Genomic DNA, 20,427 nt, shown 5'->3' on the forward strand with positions numbered 1-20,427 from the left:
AGGTTTGAACTTGTGGTTCACAGCCCAGTGCTGATCCTACAGCGCCACCTCAGGAGTCCATCTCCTGGTCTTTTGTTGTTGTTTTTATGTGCCATGCAGTTGGTTCCGACCCATAGCAACCCTGTACAGGGTTTCTGAGGCTGTAAATCTTTATGGAAGCAGGAAGCCTCATCTTTCTCATGCAGAACAGCTGGTAGTTTCGAACTGCTGACCCTGAGGCTAGCAGTCCAATCTCCAGGTCTAAGACATTGCATATGCCACCCTCCCTTCTGCACCCCTTCCTAACTTCCACTTTTTTCCTGACGTCCATATCATGTTCCTTAAAAGCAATGGGGCAACAGGATTCGGAGGCAAAATCCAGCCTGGACTCATGTGACGGGAATTGGATAGAGCTGCACTTCCAGGGAGAAACTTGAGAAATAACCGAGATGAGGACACTGATCTCAGGAAGGGGGAGGGAGGTGAGCAGGCCCTACCCAGAGCTGAGAGTCCAGGACCCATCCTCTCCCAACTCTAGAACACAGGGCTCTGCTTGGAGTGGGCACTGGCCTGGGTGGTGGCAGCCACAAGCCTGACCGTTGGGCATCATCTGTTTCATTTTTACCTTTAACATTTGCAGGGCAGAATGGTCAGCAAGCCAATACCTTTGCCTCTTAATACCAGGCACTCACTCCATAACTAAAGGCCTCTGAGTTTGCCTTGATTGACTTCAGACCAATGGGTTGCTTCTGCCCAGCCTGGTTCAGCCCAATCCCATGACCTTGTTCTGACCCTGAGGACTCAATCCGGCTCTCAGGTTCTAAGAGCCACTGGGTCCAGCCCTCTGCCTCCTCCCTCATGGTCTGAATCAATCCTGATTCTTTCATCTCAGACACAGTCTCAAGCATTGTATATGTGTTAGGCATAATTCTAGGCACTGGAGCTACAGCAATGAACAAAATGCAATCTCTGCCCTCTGGAGGGGAAACAAATAAATAAACTAGCAAATATATTAATGCAAATAAATGAGGGAAAGGAAGAGGGGTAAGAAATGCCAGAGGAGGGAACAATTTCATGTTGAGATATCTAGGAAGGTTTCATTGACAGAGGAAGGTGGGGAAATGAGGAAAACATGGACTTTCTGGGAAAAGAACATTCCAGGCAGAGATAAAAGTATGTGCAAAGGACCTGAGGCAGGAGAATGTCTAAGAAACAGCAAAGACGCCCTGGTTGGAGCACAGGAGTGTGGGGATTGAGTGGGTGAGTGGTAGGCAGAGGTCAGGGAAGAGCTGGACCCAGATTGGAGGAGGGACAGGGTTTGCTTCCATGTTAACATCGCTCTTGTCACTGGGTTGAGAATACACTATAGGGCAGAAGCAAGAGATTGGGTAGGAGGATGCTGTAATAACCCAGTTGTGACAGTAGCGACGTGGCCAGGAGGTGAGAAAAATGGGCAGATTCTGATTTTAAGGTCAAGTTAATAGGATTTGCTAATGGGTGTGCGATACAGCAGCTTGAGGACTGGACATCTGGAAAAATGAAGTCTCCTGTGTAAAATGTTCATAATGTTTAACTGAACAAGTGATTTTACTTCTCGCCTCTGAAAGATGGTTTTACTCCCTCTGGACACTTAAAAGATTTTCAGAGACATTTAGCAAGTGTGCGACAACGTGCACAGTTTGCTTAGCTGTGTTGCACATTTTATAACTGCTATGCTGTCAACAGACTCCTAGTGTGTCAATGTAGGATCAGCATTGGAATGCTAACCACAAGGTTGGCAGTTCAAACTTACCAGCTGAACCCTGGAAACCCTATACAGGGTTGCTATGAGATGGAACTGACTCTACAGCACTTAACACAATATGCTGCCAACATTAAAGTGGTGTCTTTTGGGTTCCAGTTTGGGATATTAGAATGACCTTCCTGATGAGTTTACTCTCTATACCTACTTATCGCTGCTAATCTCATTCTTAAACAGTCTGTTCCCTCAAAAATGCACAGAAGTAACAAACATTACCAAAGATATCATTCAATATAATCATTAATTTTTGGCTGGAGTTCAAGGTCCAATAATAAATGGGTTTTGAAAAAATTACTAGAAAAAAAATATACCCCTCATTAAAAAAAAAAAAATTAAAACCATTCTCTCCAAGGTCTTATTTCATGAGTGCATACACACGTGTGTGTGTGAGCATGTGCTTTAATACAGATATACCATACAATAAGGACTGTTGAGTATACTGAATGAGCTGACTTAAGTTAAGAAAAAATTCAGCTATTAGACATGGAAAGACATGAAATAGAAAAGGACACATGGTAAAATATAGCTTCTTCAAGTACAGCACTGCTAAATTAAGTCAACTTTAAAATTGATTTCTTAATCATATATACAGAGAGTCCTGAGGGTCGCATAGCTCTAAGTATGTTGTGCTGTGTACTAAGGAGTAATGAATTGGACATTCTGGTGGACTGTCATGCAGGGGATTTCTCCTACAAGTCAGGGGGAAATCCTGTTGGAGATAGGCATCTGGGTGCTATCAGGCATTTGACGCATCTGGAGTCAACACAACTGTATAGGGTCATTCTGGGAATGAGTTTAGGTGGAGGAGAGGGGAGGCTTTGGAGCTGATTGGGGAGGCATCTTATGTTTAGAGATTGGGGAGATGATGGAGAATCACAAAAGATGTTGAGAAGACACAGAGAGCGAAGCAGAAGATGAGTAAATAAAGATGGTATTCTGGAAACCACTCAGTGGACAATGTGTTTCAAGGAAGAAGGTTGGATGACCTGTGTCAAATACAATCAGAAAAGAATAGACGTGAGAACTCATCAGTGGTTTCTACAAGGTGGAGGCTGCTGTTGACCTTGAGAAGTATAGCCTGGCTGGAATCGGTCTGAGAAATGATGAGAGACGAGGTAGGAGGTGAGCATGCATGGACAACTCCTTTATGGGAGTTCTCTTTAATGAAGAGCCAAAAACTTGGTTAAAAGAGGGTTGTTCCTGTCTCCATCCCCCCCCCCCCCCCCCCCCGCCGCATGTTGTTGTTATTAAGTGCCATCAAATAAGTTCTGACCCATAGCAACCCTGCATATGATTTCTGCGGAGCAGCTGGAGAGTTTGAACTGCTGACCTTCCAGTTTAAACTGACCTTGCAATCTAGTGTATTATCTCACAGCATGTGAATTTAAGTGGTCCAGGAGAGACGCAATTGTTGACAGCATGTACTTAGGGTAGGTACACAAGGAATGGGGTTCAACATCCTCTGATGGCTCTTCCAGTTGCTCAGCATCTGAATCCTTCAGCTGGCCAGGCCTGGCATGATCTGTTCTTGCTAAAGACCTGATGGGCTAGAAGAGTATCCCTGGGCAACTCTCTGCCCTCAAGGCTCCATACCCCACCTGATTGTTCCAGCTAGACTTCTACTCCACTGTCTAGTACTCCAATCCCTAGTTCAGGCTGGCCTGCCCCTTCAAATCTGAGGCCCAAACCCAATAGTCCATGGCTCCCTGGCCTAAGGCCACTTCTGAGTTTCCCTGAGCCACTTGGGAATGGCTTCCCTGGATCTCACCCTTGTACTCATTGTCCCTTCAGACCCTAAGCACTCCATCCCTGCAACCTCAAATGGACTTTTGGTAACCAGCTGATTTCCTATCATTTCCAATGTATTCCTCTTCCACACCAGCCCATTGGGCTTCCAGCCTTCTTTGTCATAAGGAAACTTGAGTTAGAACAATACAGGCATTATATACATTATATACAGTCATTCTCAAGGAACAATACAACGTTGTACATCTGAAAACAATATTCCTAAGAAGACACCCCTTCTAAAACCACCAAGTGCATGGGTTCTGAGGGAGAAGACCAATCCATTCCTGATGGACATCACTGGCATCTGGTTCAGAGAAATCATTTCTGATTAATTAATTGATTGCTGGATTGGGAGGGGGGAATCAAGAAAAAACAGAAGTGAGAGCTTAGTGACAAAAGGACTCAAGGATGTTGGAATCTTATAGCATCTACTCCATTGTGTCTGGGTTATTAACTCATCAGTGTAAACTAGAGTTTTATGCTTCAATATATGTCTGAAAAGCACTGCTGAATAAAAAGTAAAAAGCTACAGATGTTATGGTAAGCTAGCCTGGAAAAGCCACTGCTGTTGGTTACTGAATAGTACACAAGCCAGGACTGCCTTCCCTACTTCTGCGAGGTCAGATGGGGCCAGGTGGCTTGCTCTGACTAATGAAATAGTACACACTTCCGGGTGGAAGCCGAACAGTCTGGGCACAAGCCACCAGTTTTTCCTGCTTTCTCTCTCGGCCTCCGTTAGTCTGGATCTCTCAGGGACCACAAAGAACCGAGCCCCACTGCAAGTCCCTGGGAGACGTGCACCGGAGTGAAGTAGAAACGTTTATTGTGTTTAAAAAGGAGCAGAGCGAGGAGAAATGAGTCTAAGGCAAAGTCTTGGTGACTACAGATGGGTGTGACTGAAGGATATATTCAGTGTTTCTGGGTGGGGGCACCCTGGGTGTTTTCAGTGGGACAAGTCTTGACTGTATGGAAGGTCAACACCCCAAGACCCATCCATGGAGTCTCTGTGACAAAAACGTTCCCACCCATCACATTTCCAAACACTTCTGGCAGTAGTGAGGGTGACACCACCAGGCCCAGGAGAACCACGAATGTAGAAAGACCACTGGAAACGAGCGTGAGAGGTATAGTGGATCCTCAGAGGGGGCAATCAGTCTGAGGAGAGAAAAAGATCTGACTAGGTATATTACAGAAGCCCTTTTAAAGTGCTCAAATGCGCGGTGAGAAGTTTAAAGTATGAGGATGGGCTTTTTCACAGTGGATAGAACAGAATGAAATAATCCTGGAGAGAGCTAAAGAGATGAATCTAATAGTGAAAAAAACACATCAGTTTCTATTCATTTTGCAAGTATAAGCTACTGGTTTCACCGGATTCTCTGACAGACCTATCAATTATGTGATGAGCCCCATTTTACAGATGAGGAGACTAAGGGTCAGACAGGTAGAGGGATTGTCTAAGGTAAGTGGAAGAGCTGCTCTGGAGTAGAGACGATGGGTCTTCAAAGAGAAGGAGGTCTCCGAGCAGAGCAGGAGGGAAGAAGGGGTAGCCTGGATGTGGGGTGGCGGGTCTGAGAGAAATCGAGATAGATGGCCAGGTCTAGGCTTGGGGAGAATGACCTAGCCGTAGACTTTGATCAACAGATCTGCCTGGGGAGTAGGTGTGGGACTCAGGTGTTAACTTTTCACCTGAAGGCAGACCAGGTGGGCAGAGACAGACAGTAAAGAGCTTTGACCCCGAAGAGGGAGGGGCTCCTGCCTGCTGCCACTCCTCAGGCTCAGGCTACCCAGGGCATGAGGGGAGCAGGGTCAATCTCAGGGAGCTACAGGAGAGAGAAGTCCTCTGCGGGTCCCAGGTGCCCAAGGTTGAGGAAAGAGAAGTTAAGAGGAGGGAGAGGCTGCTCCACCCACAGTCCACATGATCAGTGACATCATTAGGAGGCCTGGGAGAGGGGCACTCTCAGGGGAGGTGATGCCAAAATGACCTCAGGGTCTGCTGTGGAGGCAGGAGTGAAGGGGGGGGCGGGGGGACCCTTCCCCCCCAAAAAAACAGTGAAGTCACTGAGGAAGAGCTGCAGGAGCCATGGGGGGCAGGGAGGAACAGTTCTGTTGGGGAGCCAGCCCCATCCACATGGGGGGCGGGTGACACCAAGAGTTAATGCACTGGGTGATACCAACCATAGTGTTGTCACCCTCCTCTCTCCTTTTGTTTTAACTGGTGTTGGGATTTGGCTGAATGGAGACTTGCTAACCAGCAGAATGTCCAGTCAGGAGGGTGTGGCTCTCAGGGCGGAAGCAAAGCCCTCCCTGGGCACACTGAAAGCTGCTGAAGGCGAGCTCCTCGACTCTCAGCCAGCTAGCTAACATTCAGTGCCTGGGGGAGCCCCCTGGACTGGCCATGAAGAAGAGGGGAGCCCAGCTGAGCCGAGGCGGTGATGAAGTCTGGATGGCCTCAGAAAGGCTGGGTGACATGAGAACACAGAGACACATGAGGGCACTCTAACCAAACAGCAGGAGAAGAGACCCTTCTATTCCCAAATGGAAGGAGGATGTGCATTGTGAAAAACCGATCTCGAGGCTCTTGGTATTTGGGGCAAGGTGCTGTTTCCCTGGGAAGGAAAAATGTCCCCCTCCCTAACTCCTCCTGTCACGGTGCCAACCTACCTCCTAACATTTTCCATCACCTTCTCCCCTGAGGTCTTGCTGGTCAGGGCCATCAGAGGCTGCAGAATGGTGGTCTTGGGGAGCTTGGCATCCTCTGCTCTCCCACAAGCCTTAGAAGAACCCTGTATCCCCTCTTTGACTCTGTGAGTTAGGAACTTGCTGTGTTGGAGAATCAGATGCTCCCCCCCCACCCCCCATGACAGCATGTGCTGTCTCTCAGGAGGTGAGTCTTCTTCCACACTTTTGCCGCCCAGCGCCATTTAGGACAAGGGCCATACCAATGACACCAGAGACACAGACATAAGACCCTGAGACAGACACCACGGGACCTGCTTACAGACAGCCCAGATCCCAGGGTGCAAACATGTGGCCACACAGAACACAGCCGGCACAAAACTTCCACAAAGTAAGTCTAAAGTGAGGCACCCTTCTACAGCCCGAGAGCCCCCATGAGTTCTGAGATGTTTTGATCATTAGGTTTCTCAAGATAAGCAGCAAAGGAAAACTGCTAGGAATGATGTTCAAAATATTAACAACCAGTGAGCCCTGGGCCCTGGCAAGGGTGGAAGGGTTCAGGCTGTGTGCTTTTAGTTCCCTGAACACATCCCTGGAGGCAGAGCCGAGCTTCCTTGGAAATTTTGGGAACACAAGCCCAGGAAAAGGCACTTGGAACACCCAGTGAGGTAAATGACAGCCCAGATAGGCCTAGGAGACTCACCATTGACCCCCAATGTTGGCATTAGGGTAGACCCAGGCTTCTCCAGCCTCAACCAACATTAGCATCCCCACCCCACTAGCTCTTAAGCACAGAGTAGCCTATGAGTCTCACGAAGGGGGTGTCTGCTGAAAAGCACTGTGGGTATCAGTGGACCAGGAAACCTCAGAGGCACAGCCCTGCTGAATTAGATGTTGGCTGTCCCTGAATACAGACAGTCAACCCGGAGGCTGCTGGCAGCAGAAACTGAAAACCAAACGTGGTTCTTACCCTCCTTCGAAGATTTTGATCCTCGCCGGCTCCCCTCTCTTGGAGGCAGGAGTATCCTCCTCAGGTTTCCCTCGTTTCTCTTCTTCTTTTTCCACTCTAGCTATATCTTTCTGGCCTTCTGGGGATGCCAGTGAAGGGAGGTGAACCTGGCCCAGCACAGGGATGACAAAACCATTGCTGGTTAAATGACTGATTCTCAGTCAGGAACGTTAACACTGGTAATGTCTTACAGGGTGTTGCATGCACACACAAGCTAGTTCATTTCATCTTTACACTGCCTCATGAAGAGGTGTTATTAGATCCATTTTACAGAAATGAGGAGACTGATTCCTAGAGAGCTGAAGTCCCTTTCTAAGGCCACATGGCGATTCAGTACCAAATCTGGGCCTTGGACTGGGGAGAAGACATATTCTTGGGAGAGCAGATGTCCAAGAAACACAAGATCAATGCCACTGTGTGTTTACTCTTGGGTTCTCATACCAGCCTGGGAGTGCCCTAAGACAGGCTCTTACCTTGGTTTCTTTGGTTGTCCCAGCACCCCAAACAAGGCCTGTTTTATAGAAGGTGCTTAAGGAATGCTGAACCAATGGAGAATCTGCCTTTCTGAAGAACTGTAGGATCCGCCAGTCCAAGGAGAGGAAGCAGGGATAGGGTGCTTAGGGCTTCTTCAGTTTTCTGAGATGAGCCATTGCAATAGGCTGGCAGGGTTAGGCTCAGGAGGCCTTAGCTTGTTTGATAAGCCACAGGCCATAGCCAGCTTCTGTTTTTCACTATGCTCACTTTGGGGCTTGGGTCTACCCGACTCCAGGGTCTCCAGTGAGATGGTTCCTTACTTTTCTGGGTAAAGGTTCCTAAATATTACACCCATATGACACTAGGGAGATTCTGGCAGGATGAATTACAAGATGGAAAACTGAAGCCATGATGTCAATCTAGGCCAGAGCAGGGTGCCCTGGGATGCATTTCCCAGGAAGTGGGGGCAGTTGGGTAGGACAAGTGGGCAAGAGCTCTGCAGCCCAAGCTAGCTCCCAGCACAAGCCTGGTCTCTTTAGGAAGGTTCCCTGTAACCACCTCCTACTCTGGGATCACATCTGGATAGCTGCTGGCATTTGACTGGACCAGTTCTCTTTATAAATCAGAAAGTTGAGACTCATGGTACCTAAGATGCTCAGCAGATGCTGAGAATCTCCCATTCCAAGATGCTGGCCTCCTAGTTGGTACTGACGGCTAAGATCCAGACTGAGGCCCCTTGTCTCAGAATCCCCCAGAGTCAGACCTAGAGAGGTTTGGAGCATAGCAAGGTTCTTTCTGGGCAGGTCCAATGATGGGTGTGTACCTGGGGTGTGCAGGTTCTAGAGTCTAAGGGAACCCATAGTCTCCACAGAGTCATGGGCCTCAATGGGAAACTGGCCTGATGGGGAGGGCTGGCATTGGCCTTATGCTTCCTGGACATCTTCCATGATCCTCAGAATGTGTCCTCTGACTCTCCAGATTGTGGTGGGGGCATGCACACCCTTATCTAGAGAGCAGTGCCATTGTGCCGGGGACTGGGGCCAGTAGTTCTGGGAGTGTGGTTCTCATCCAACATCATGCCATTGTTAAATATTGTATCATTAGGGTCACAAGAACTCATGCTGTTTCCAGCCTGTGGGAGATGCAACCACATATCTTGGTGCTGGGAGGACCTATGAATGAGACAGAGTCCCTGAGCCAGCCAGGGTTGGGGGCCAAGCTGAAAGGCACTTCATTAGAAAAGGGGATCTGAGTCCTAGCACCTCACTGGCCACTGCAGACTAAACTGTCTGGAAATGAGTTTCTTCATCTCTTTTGGTTGCAGGGCCTGAGGGGCTGCTTAGCCTATGTTCTATGGCTCAGTGACCACCACCCCCCACACGCCAAATGATCTCCTCAGAACTGGGAGTAGAGGGGGAACCAGATGAGGGTCTGAATTACTGATTTGGTAGAAGGTAGATGCTTTGCAGCAATACCCTTGGATTTCCAGAGAAAGCCTTTTCTACTCTCGCCTGGCCTGTCTATGGCATAACAAGGGCAGTTTCTCCTTCACCAGCTCTTATGCCTGGGTCAAGCTGGAAGCAACTGATTTTGGTGATAAGAAACCACTTTACCAGGGAGCCCGGTGTTGGAACTGAGCAGTGGACTAGATACCTATTTTGGATTTTATACTAATGCCATGAATAAGTACAAGTAAAAACATTTTTGAGGGCCAATGTGCCAAGCACTGCTAGAAGCACACTTTGCATATTTTAACTCATTTAATTATCACCATAGTTCTATGAAGTTAAGTATTATTATAATCCCTGTTTGACAGATGTGGAAACCAAAGTACAGAGAAGTTAAGTATCTGCCCCAAGGTCACACAGCTAGTAAGTAGGGTGTTGGGATTCAAACCTGAGCAACTTGGCACCCAAATCCTAGTTCTTAATCTCTTTGCAGCAATGTCATGTAGTTGTCAAAATTATCTCCAAGGAGACAAAGGGAAGGAGAGATATGGAAAGAAATGTGGAGGCTAAGTGGACTCACAAGTAAATTTGGGCTTCTCCCAGACTTATACAAAGAAAAAAAAAAAAAAATCTATGACCAAATTTAAGCTGGATTGAGTGACCTAGACCTGCATGAAGACAGGAAGAGCTTCAAATTGCTAAGATAGCCCAAGCCTAAATGGACTTTTCCAGAACTATTAAGAAAGAATGGAAGCTACAGATGACAACTGTCAGCTCAGTACAAAAAAGAGCTTCCTCAAATCACTATCCAAAGATGGATTGGGTTGTACTGGGAGGTGGTACCCTCTCTGTTATTACTGGATAAAGAGAGGGAGAAAGGCTTCAAGCTTTGGACCAAGTAGTTACATTAATGTATCGACTTGGTACACTGGTGGCAGGTAACATTCCAGAAATCAAACAGATTGCTCAGAAATGAAATAAATTCACAAGTTTCAGCTCATTTTAGTAAAGCAGCACTTTAAATAAATGATTGCCAAGCCTAACAAAGGCAAATTAATTTCCTTTTTCTTAAATGGTCTGTTGAGTTTTCAGTTGTTAGAACACAGAGGCAGCCCTGATCATTTAAAAGGGCTTTGCAGTGAGATCTAGTTTTGAATCCAGGCTCTGACATTTAATGTGTGGCCTTGGAACAGCTTACTTAGCCTCGCTGTGCTCTGGTGTCCTCATCTGTAAAATGGTGATCTGGCACTTTAACTTTCAAGGTGATCAGGAAATTAGTTCTGCTGTGCATAAGGTCGCTATGAGTCGGTACCGACTCAATGACACCTCACAACAACAACAATAATACTGGCACAGAGTAAGTGATCAAGAAGTTAAAAGTATGAATATAATCACAACACTATCTTGGAAGTCAAGCAACAGACACTGGAGAGCAAGCCAGTCATGACATTGAAGGCAAAAGTGGGAATCCCATATAGGCATGTCTATATATTGACAAGGACATTTAAAGAATACATTTGGAAAAAGTTATGTGAAGAATATCCAACATAGCTAAGAAGAGATTCAATGCCCGTCATTGAATGATACAAGAGAAGGGTATGAATGTGTGGAAAGTGATGGAACACAGTTCTGCTCATTTATCTACAATATGAGTTTACTTTAGAGGGGTTCTTCCTGATTTGATCAAAGCATCTGGTCTGAAGCCACATTCATGAATATCTTTAAATTTGCAATAATCTTTCAAGGTTATTTTTCCTCAAATAATTGAAAGAAATAAAATATAAAGACTCTTTGGAATCACACAGATCTGTTTTCAAATTCTGGCTGTGCAAAAAATTTTCTATAAGACCTTTCCTTCCCTAGTTCTCTGAGCCTCAGTTCTTTCATAGAAAGAATGGAGATGGTAGAGTTGAGCATTGGCTAGAGTAAGAATCCAGCATAGTGCTTGGCACAATGAGGCTACTCAATTAAAACAAACAAACAAAATTCTTATTTTACAGATGCCAAAAATAGCAAATCATGGCTTGAATAATTAAGCTGGCCTTGTAAGAGTACAGAGGTGTCGTTTGTCTGAAGCAAACTTGCAATGATAAAATTTCAAACTTGTGGAGCTTACAAAGCAAGGAACCACTTGATTTCATAGCTCCTGATCCAGATTCAAGTCAGAGGCAATACAAGAGTAAATATCAGCATTCTAGCGAGGGCCTGGTGCCAATACACAGCACAGATGAGTTCAACTTTGAGTGATACTGCCACCTATGGTAAAGGGAGGTACTACAGTCCAGAGCTATAAAGAAATATTTCAGGAGTTGTATGTGTCAAATGATTGAGTCTCTGGAAATAGGACGATTTCAAATGGCAACAAGGAACAGAAATAGCAAGTGTGGGGAATGAGAAAGAAAGAAAAGGACCCAAACTCTAATGGCTAGACATATGAGGAAGGAATAGTTCTAAAACTGTTGCAAAGACTGTCATTAGCTAAAAAAAAATTCTAAACAGGTTTTTGGAGAATCACTTTGCTCTTTGCTGAAGTTGTAGCATCGATTTTATAACAGAGGCTCATGGGTAAGCAGGATCACCTTATAGCTAACGTTATTGGATTATATCTATCTACTCCAATGATGTGAAGGACAAATTGAAAAAAAAAAAAAAAGTCACCTTACACATTTCCTTGTAAGGTGATTAGTCACAGCTTCCAGAAAGACAATCTTGCCACTCATTTGACTGTAGGACTTGAGAATGTGGCTTTAAAAGCCCAGCAAGGTTATTGTTTTTGTTTGTAATCACTGGTGAGAAGAAAAACAAATTTGAACTTACCTCTGTCATGCGGGGCTTGCAGGAGCTTGATGGCACAAGCCTTCCTGTCTCAGGATGCGGAGCTGTGGCCATGGTGTATGTCTCTTTGCTCACCTTCTGCTTAGACCTCAGGAGGGACAAAGTAGCTTTAGTGGAAACCCCTGGAAGGTTGGGGTTGTACAAACTTATGCACCAACCAGCGTAAACAGAGGACCTCCTATCTGCATGCTGGATGTGATTTGGCTTAATGTAGTTTAAATAGCACCAACTGACATTAGTGGTCGTGTGGAGGCTGGGGAACTGCAGTACCTTCTTTGAGTCCATACCTTCTTGAGACTTGGCTGGTCTGGGGGGTGTTTCTGACAGAGGCAGCGAGCTGGGAGGCATCTGTGGAGGGAGGTCAGGTTGTTCCTTGGAATCTTCTTTCTTTACAGTTAGTGTGGGCAATGTTCTGCGGTGAGGTTTGCTAGATGGCTGGGCATATTCCTTCAAAGTTTCTGAACTTGGGGCTGTCACATGGGGCAATGCAGGGTGAGCAAGCGGAGGAATTTCCTTTGGGTCAGATGGATCTGAGGCTAGAGTGGACAGTGTTTCTAGCTCCCTTCTGCCCTGGCTTTGGCTGCCTAAGTGGGATTTCTCTGGCTTCTTTCCATCCTCAGTGCTGGTAAGCACCACACTGCATGGTTTTACCAGTTCAAATTTTTCATCTGCCTTGGAAGCCTCCTCTTCTTTGACCCTTTTTTGCTGCTGGGTTTCCATGGTAAGTTCAAGGCTGCCAGCTGGTGAAAGGACACGTTTGCTGCCCCCTGCTGTCGATGAACTTCCCTCCAGGCTCAAGACACTTTCTGATGACAGGGAAGTACCTTTTCTTTCTGGTAATGTCACAGGCACTCTCAGGTATGGAGTTGGGAAACCTCTGCTTTGCTCTTCACTTATTCCAGTCAATCTGGGACCAACCTCATATACATCTGCCCCGCACACAGTTATCCCTTTGGATAGGGGCTCCTCAAACTTGGGGAGAGCCACGCTTGCTGAGCTGCCTTGGGACTGGGTGACCAAGATCTGGGAGAGGGTAGTGTACATTGCACTTCCATAGGATGGCATGTTGGTCTGAATGCGGACGGGCACAACTAGAGACACCATAGCGTCTGGACAGGTGGGTAGGGCCAATGGAGGTGCTAATGTGTGTGCAGAGGAGCTGGCTGGGGGAGGCACAAGGGGACGTTGGACATCTCTACTGTACTCTGTGCTGGGAGAGAGGCCAGCGGTTTCTGAAGCCAGTGGGTCTAAGCTAGTTTTGATCTGGGGTAGATGGGTTTCCACGTCACCAGGGAGTGGAAGTGCAAACTGGGATTGCAGAGGCAGGAAAAACCCAGACGAGAGTGCTGAGGAGGCTGGGTATGGCATAGGGTGATATGAAGGGGGCTGTCGGAAGGGGATGCCGGTGGGGTGAGGCATGAGGTGGGGTAGGTGGAGTTGGCCTGGGTGCAGAACAGTAGGTTGGAGAGGAAGTGGTGAGGCTTGAAATAAGGAGGGAGGAAGTGGAGGCATGGGGTAAGGAGAGGACAGGAGGCTGGACATGGCCTGGGTGGAGAAGAATTCTGAAGACTGTCCTGGCTCATGCTGCAAAAGGTGCTGGAAGGAGAAAAGGGAGACTGGAGGGGGCAGGTATGGTTTCTCATGCAGGGGCAGCTGGGCAATGGGTTGGTGGAACACCTGCAGAGCTTCTGTGTAGGGCGGAGTGGACCCCAGTGGAGGTCTCTCTTGCACCTGACTCTTGTCTCCTTGGTGCCTGCTGTGCAAAGTGGCTGTCAAGGAAATCTGAGGCAACAAGCTTTTGGTAGATGATTTACTGGATGAGGGCTGTGGTTCCTCACTCTCCTGTCTTCCTTTGGGGATAGCTTCCAGCTCGGATTCTGGAGGCCTGCTCAGAGAGGCCTGTCTCACCAAAAAGCATTTTCTTCTCTCTGGAGGGGCTGCCGGAGCTGGTGGAGCCACTGGGGCTGGTGTGGAAGGGCCTGCCAAGGACAAGCTTCCATAGTCAAATGATTTGCTGCGTGTTTCAGTCATTTGGGTAGAATGGGATATGTTGGGACTCTGCTCTGAGGCTGACCTGCGCATCTCTCGGGAGTGCGGGTGGTGGCTGGGGACAGTCAGCATGTGGCTGCCCAAGGGCTTAGAGCGTGGGTCAGATGAGAGCCCTGGGGCCTCAGCTTTTCCATGATCTTCCCTCTCAAATGAGGCTGAGTGGCTGGAGCCACTCAGAGAGATACTACTCTCTTGGCTTGGGCTGCGAGTCAGGGACACGGAGGACTCAAAGCTGGACTCCCCAGATGACTGGGCCATCTCTGCCAGGCGCAGTCTCTTCTTCTTGGGTGGAAGCTTCTCAGCTGGCAGCTGGGCAAGCGTCTGGCTGCGTTGAGGCCACTGGAATTCCTCTGTCTTCTCCGGCTCCTTAGGGGGTGGTTCAGGCTCCGTGTCAGGCCGGTCGGGTTCCTCGGTCACCAGGATCTCAGGAACTTGAATGTTGGGCTGGCGGACCAACCGAGGCTGCAGAGAGTGGGCTGACCGTCCATGCGGGGCTGGTGGGGGTGAAGAGAACTGGGTCAGGGACTTGTCTTCCCCTTCCAGGCCACTGGGCTGCTCGAAAGAATCAGATTTCTCAAAGGAGCTGGTGTGCTGGATGACAGAAATTTCTTTGGACGTTGTTCTTCTCTCCTTCCCTGATTCTGAACCGGACCCTGGCTTGGGAGTCCTTGGCTGGAAGCCCATAGATCCCTCCAAGGAGGTTACTGATTTACTTGGTTCTGCTGGTGACTTGGTGGACTCAAGGGGAAGGTTCCGGGCAGAATCTGATGGTCCGGGGCTGCTAAACTGACCTTTAGTCGACTCAAAAGCTGAAGGCTCTTCCTCATCTCCCAAGCTTTTCTCCTTCCGCCTCTTTCTCAGTGGAGTAAGTTCCAAAGTGGTCCCCAGCTTATAATGCATCATCTGGGACCAAGGCTCCTGCTCAACCTGACTCTTTTCAGCTTCCGAAGACGTGTGAGCACCCGTGGGGACAGGCTTTGTGATCTGAAGCTCTGAGCAATAGTACTTTTTATGGGCTTCATAATTATCCCTTTTCTTGTACCGAGCACCACATATATTACATTCATAGATCACCCCTTTAGTTTTCAAACCCTTCTTGGTCTTTTTGGTGAGTTCGCTTTCCTTGGGGTCTGGTTCTTCTGCAGGTTTAGAAGCACTGTCTTTGCTACTTGGTCCAGCCTCCTCAGAACTGTACTCGCCTCCCAAAGGTAGTTCAATTGCAGGCTGGCGTTTCAGCATCCGGGGGTGGGAGGTAAACACGTGACTGCGGCTCAGGGTGTCGGATTCGGTGATATGGTCGTCGAAGGAGTAGCTCCCTCGGAAGGTGGGATGCGGGGTACTGATAGTGCAGGCAGCAGAAGGCATTGAGTGGCTTCTCAGGAGAGGCACAGGGGGGGTGGTGTTGGGTTGGGGTTGGAGGCTCAGTAGTGATTGTTCCGGCTTCATCTTCTCCCCGTGGGATGACAGGGGCTCCCGGTAGAGGCTGGACTTGGGAGACTCCATGCTGCTACGCCTCGACAGTGAACTCCTCCTGGGCTTCACACTATCGATCTCACTGGTGTCCACCACGGCCTCATTGATGGTGATGAGCTTCGTGATGTGCTCGATAACCTGCGTCCGGGGCACAGACAAAGGCACCAGGCTGGGCTTGTCTTCGGTGGACAGTGGCAAGAGGGGTTGGGTGGAGGTGGACGTCAGCATGGAGGTCCGCTGCCCGATCCGCCCGCACTTGCCAAAGATGATCTCAGCGTAAGACTTGGCGTTGGTGTTCGGAGGGCTGACCTGCTGCTCAGCGCTCTCTGAGCGGGAAAAATAGCCAGACTCAGTGCTTCCTTTGCTGCCCGGGCTCAGAAATGCTTGCTCATCAATCACCTTCTTCCTCTCGCTTAAGCGCAGGGCCAGCTTCTGCTTTATCGTGTGGGTGTCCTCGGGTTTATGGCTCAAGGGGTGCTCAGATGAGGGTTCTGCAAATGGGGCAGGGTCCTCAAGCGACTGGGAGGTGCTGGACTGGGACAAGAAACACTGTTCGTGGCTGGAACTGTGGCTCCCAGAGCTGTACAGACTGCTGGAAAGAAGAGGGTGCTTAGGCCTAGGGGAGACCTCCGTGGAATGACTGGATGGGGCCCCTGTCTCCTCTTCCGAATCTGTGCTTTCTCCCTCTGTAGGTTCCTCAAACTCTTCCCCAGGGATCCTCTCCATCTCTAGGCCTGGGGGGTACATCTCACCTCCCATTCCAGAGGCCAGGCCAGCTTTGATGCGGTGGGCATGGGACTTCCTGTGCTTGTAGAGGTTGCTCTTGGTCTTGAAGGAGAAGCCGCAGGGGCCACAGGGGTAGGGCCTCTCGCCCGTGTGCGAGCGGATGTGTTTCTGGAGCACGCTGGGCTTCGCGCAGGGCCGGCTACAATACTGGCAGATGTATTTGCCTGGCTTCTGCGGTTTCTTCTCTTTCTTGTGTGCCTCTTCTGTGGGCTTCAAGGAAACCTGGGAGGATCGGGGCACAAAGACTTTGGGGATGCCAGGCAGGTCCTCGGGGGGGATGATGGAAGCATGGGAAGGGAGGAGCTGGCTCTGCGGATGGATCCCAGGGGCCACAAAGGAAGCTGAGGGCCCAGGTCTCATGGGGTCAACCAGCTGCCATGTGGAGCCCTCTAAGAGATGCTCGGGTTTGCCAGGAGACATGAATGCTGGTGTCAGAGGGTGCTGCGGAAGCTGCGAGATGTGGACGGAGGCTTCGATGGAAGATCTCTTGGGGGGTTTCTGCTGCTGGCTTGTTTTCTCCTGAGAGCCTTCCCTAAGAACGGATGAGGAACCTGGGAAGGGCTGCGGGGCTAGGAGCTCTTGGAGGGGGCTTTCTTGGGTGGCCGTGGTGCCACTGCCTGGGTATGAGGTGCTGGATGAAACACTGGTCTGGATGGCCTCTCCTTTTGTCAGCCGCTTCCGGGGACTTCCTTCAGCCTTCTTGGTGCCCTTGACATTTTGTTCAGGATCCATGACCTTCACGGAGACTTCAGATGCTATTCAGGGAGGGTCAGGGCAGGCTGCATTTATGGAGAATCCAAGAGTCCCAAGGAGGCATCTGGCTTTGGCCACATTGGTCAAGAGCTACAGAAGCCAAACCAAAGACAGCTTTGGGAGGTTTTTGTTTTATTTTGTTTTGTTTTTGTTGGTTTTTTTTTTGCAAGTGTCACAGGCTGTGAGTAGACTCAAAGGTCATCAGGGTCCAAACCATTCATACTGGTGAGGCATGACCCTCTACTTTGCAGACAGAAAATGCACTAGCATTTTCTGCCAGAATGTCTGTCTTGAAAACGTCATGAAGGATGTCAATATTGCCATCGTATTACTTCAGTTGGCAGTGGCAAGCAGCCCCCCAGGAGTCTCCTGTGTGCTATGCGAACTGTGGAAAGTTGGAGACGCCTGTGCCCATGGCCCAGTCATCCCTGGTTCTGGCACAAGAAAAGCCACACTGGATGCTGAGGGTGCTTCGTTCTGGTCTCTTCTCCCCTCTAGTCTTGTGTTGGAGACCAATGACCGTGGAGGAGAAATCACGCTCTTCTGTAGTGACCGGACCAAAGTGTACACACACACACACACAAACACATACACAAAAGAAAAGAAAAGAAAAGAGAGTTACTGTGATTTGTCCACAGACTAGAATGCTCTTATTCAATGTCTAATCTGACAGATATTCCTGAAAATTTAACCAGAAATCCAAAGTCCCCAACTCCATTTGCCCAAGGGCCCTCAACCTTCCTTCACTTGCTTTCATGTAGTGGTGGGGTGACACAATGGCTGTTGTGGCTCTGTGGACCATTCCTGTGTGGGGTGGTGGGAGCAGAGTCAGGACAGGGATCTAAGAACTGTAGGGTAGTTAAGAGACAGGAGGTCCCCATTCCACCCTCTGCTCTGGGATGGACTCCAAGCAGGTTTGAAGCTTGTTGAGTCTCAATTGGAGTCCTTGGGTAGACAAATGATTAATGTTCTTAGCTGCTAATCTAATTGATGCAGGTTTGTGTCCACTCAGAGGCACCACGGAAGAAAGGCCTTCTGAAAACCCAGTCACTGAAAACTCTGAAGCGCTGTCTATTCTCATACACATGAAGTCACCATGAGTTAGAACTGATGCCATGGCAACTAGTAACACTTCAGTGGCCCAATCTGTGAACTAGATAGTAACCATTTCTGCCTCAATGCACCTCAGGACAACAGTTGGGTGCAATGAGGTCATGGGTGTGGAAGCCATGGTCTGAATGCTGCTGGTGGAGGAGGTGGTGTTGGCGGGTTAGTCAGGGATGAGCTTTGCAAGGGGTAGGTTAGCTCTTGGGTTGGCACTCATCTCATCTCTCCCTGTATTTGGAAGTGCTCATGAGGGGCTGAATCACTCACAGCTCTCCACCTCCTTGCTAACACACCTCCCGAGCCCATTTCTCAAGGTGAAGCTGAAAACCACTCCCATGGCATGTGGGAACTTTGCCTCATATATTCGTGCCCACCAGGTTGGTGAAGCATTTGTTAGGAGGAACACGTTCTGACAGGTTTCTCTAGTTTTGCAGCTTTTCCTTGGCCAGTCAGTGCCCCAGAGATGCCCTGGCAACAGCTTGGGAGGGGTATCCTTACCAAGCTGAGGGGCACAGTTGGTCAGGTACATAGCGCCTTCCTATGGGGCTGCTGTCAGGCACAGCTGGAAGCTGGTGAGTTTAGACTGCACTCCTCTACTTAGGATCATAATCAGAATTTCAAAGCTGGAAGTCAATGTGGACTCCATCTCATCCAATCTTGTTTTCTAGCCGAGGAAACGGAGAACTACTTAAGGGCCCTCAGTTTCTCTGAGGCAGGGTCAGCCCCAGGACCCAGGACCCAGGCCTCCTCCATCCAGAGTTCATTCTCCATCTACCTTTCAGGTGTCCATCCTTTGGGTGAGGACCTGGTTGAGTGCCTTGTGTCTCTGTGGCCTTCATTCTTGCCCCTGGCTAACTGACACCAGTACCTCTTCATGCTCTCGCCTTGATTTCTACCAGGTATTTGCTGATAAAACCTTGAAGGAGTTCACCTTTTGCACTTTAATAGTAGTTACTGTTGTTAAGTGCCTTCGAGTCATTTCTGACTCATAGTGACCCTCTGAGGAGCGGCTGTTGACTTTGAACCACTGACCTTGAGGGTCAAACCAGCCTTGTAGTCCAGTGCTTTAGCTAGTGCCACACCAGAGGTGTTCAGTCTTGAAAGTCTGTAAGACTCAAATATTGTCTCTCACAAGGAAGACATTGTAACATACCAGAAAGTGGCAGGTGAGTTGGTCTATTAGCTAAAAATTGCACCCTCAGAGTTTACTCCTTTTGTGTGTTTTGTTTCTACAAAAGATTGAAGGCAACTTACAACAAAAATCATATTTATAAAACAATGATAAATAAATATAAGAAAACTATAACTAAGCATGACTGATTAGGATAAAGGAAACATAAATATGGCAGGAAGTCAAGATTTAAGGGAAAAAAAAACAATCCACCCCACCACCAGTATACCAATGATAAGGGCTTATAGTGTTTCTACAGTCTCACTATATGTTTACATGTGAGCTTCCTGGAAGGCAAGGAGAAAAGGGAGAAGTGGTTTATTATAGAGTCCTTGTAACTAGAAAAAAACATCTTCCCTTGTGGATATGTTTCTTCTGGGAAGCAAAGAATGCTCAAAAAAAGACTTTGTCATGTGGTAATTCAGAGAGGGGCAGTGAGCGGTGTAGGAGATTGTGTATGTTTTCACTGACATCCCTTCACAAATGTAGGGACTGATACTTGTCAGTGGAAGTCAGAACCACCTTGATGGTTTCATCAATCATCACTGTTTACCTTATGACCCAAAGGAAGGAAATATGTCCCAAAGCAGGGACACGTGCTATCTTTCAGTGTCTGGGTGTCTGGCATAAACTTTGGAGCTTCCATCTTTGTCTTTGAGGGCTTGAAATTCCCCAAAGGACTGCTGCTGCTGCTGTGAACTTGCAGTATAGTCAGTTACAACTCATAGTGACCCTGTCTAGGGTTTCTGAGGAGCAGCTGCTGGGTTTGAACTGCTGATTTTTCGGTTCACCGTCCAATGCTGATCCATAGTGCCACCCCAGGAGTCCTCGTACACATATAGTATATATTACATAACATATATTTATATATGTTATGTTCTTGTTCTTAAGTGCCACCAAGTCGGTTCCGACTCATAGCCACCCTGTATAGGGTTCCTGAGGAGCAGTTGGTGGGTTTGAACTGTCGACCTTGTGGTTTGCAGTACAATGCTGATCCACAGAGCTACATTGTTGTTGTTGTTAAGTACCGTGGAGTCGGTTCCGACTCATAGTGACCCTGCACAGGGTTTCCGAGGCT

General features: G+C 48.3%; 1 protein-coding gene across 1 annotated transcript in view; it reads right to left on the reverse strand.

Moving 5' to 3' along the window:
* HIVEP3 (human immunodeficiency virus type I enhancer binding protein 3) overlaps positions 1 to 17,050 on the reverse strand; it is a 61,397-nt gene extending 44,347 nt beyond the window's left edge. Inside the window, exons 1-2 of the mRNA XM_006839823.1 lie at positions 11,993 to 17,050; positions 7,215 to 7,360 (exon numbers count right to left, since the gene is read on the reverse strand). Coding sequence (XP_006839886.1) covers positions 7,215 to 7,360; positions 11,993 to 17,050 — 5,204 coding nt within the window. The remainder of the gene's footprint in view (positions 1 to 7,214; positions 7,361 to 11,992) is intronic.
* Between the last annotated feature and the right edge of the window lie 3,377 nt (positions 17,051 to 20,427).

Source organism: Chrysochloris asiatica, unplaced genomic scaffold (assembly GCF_000296735.1).
Source record: "Chrysochloris asiatica unplaced genomic scaffold, ChrAsi1.0 scaffold00026, whole genome shotgun sequence".
In the NCBI taxonomy this organism is placed as follows: Eukaryota; Metazoa; Chordata; class Mammalia; order Afrosoricida; family Chrysochloridae; genus Chrysochloris; species Chrysochloris asiatica.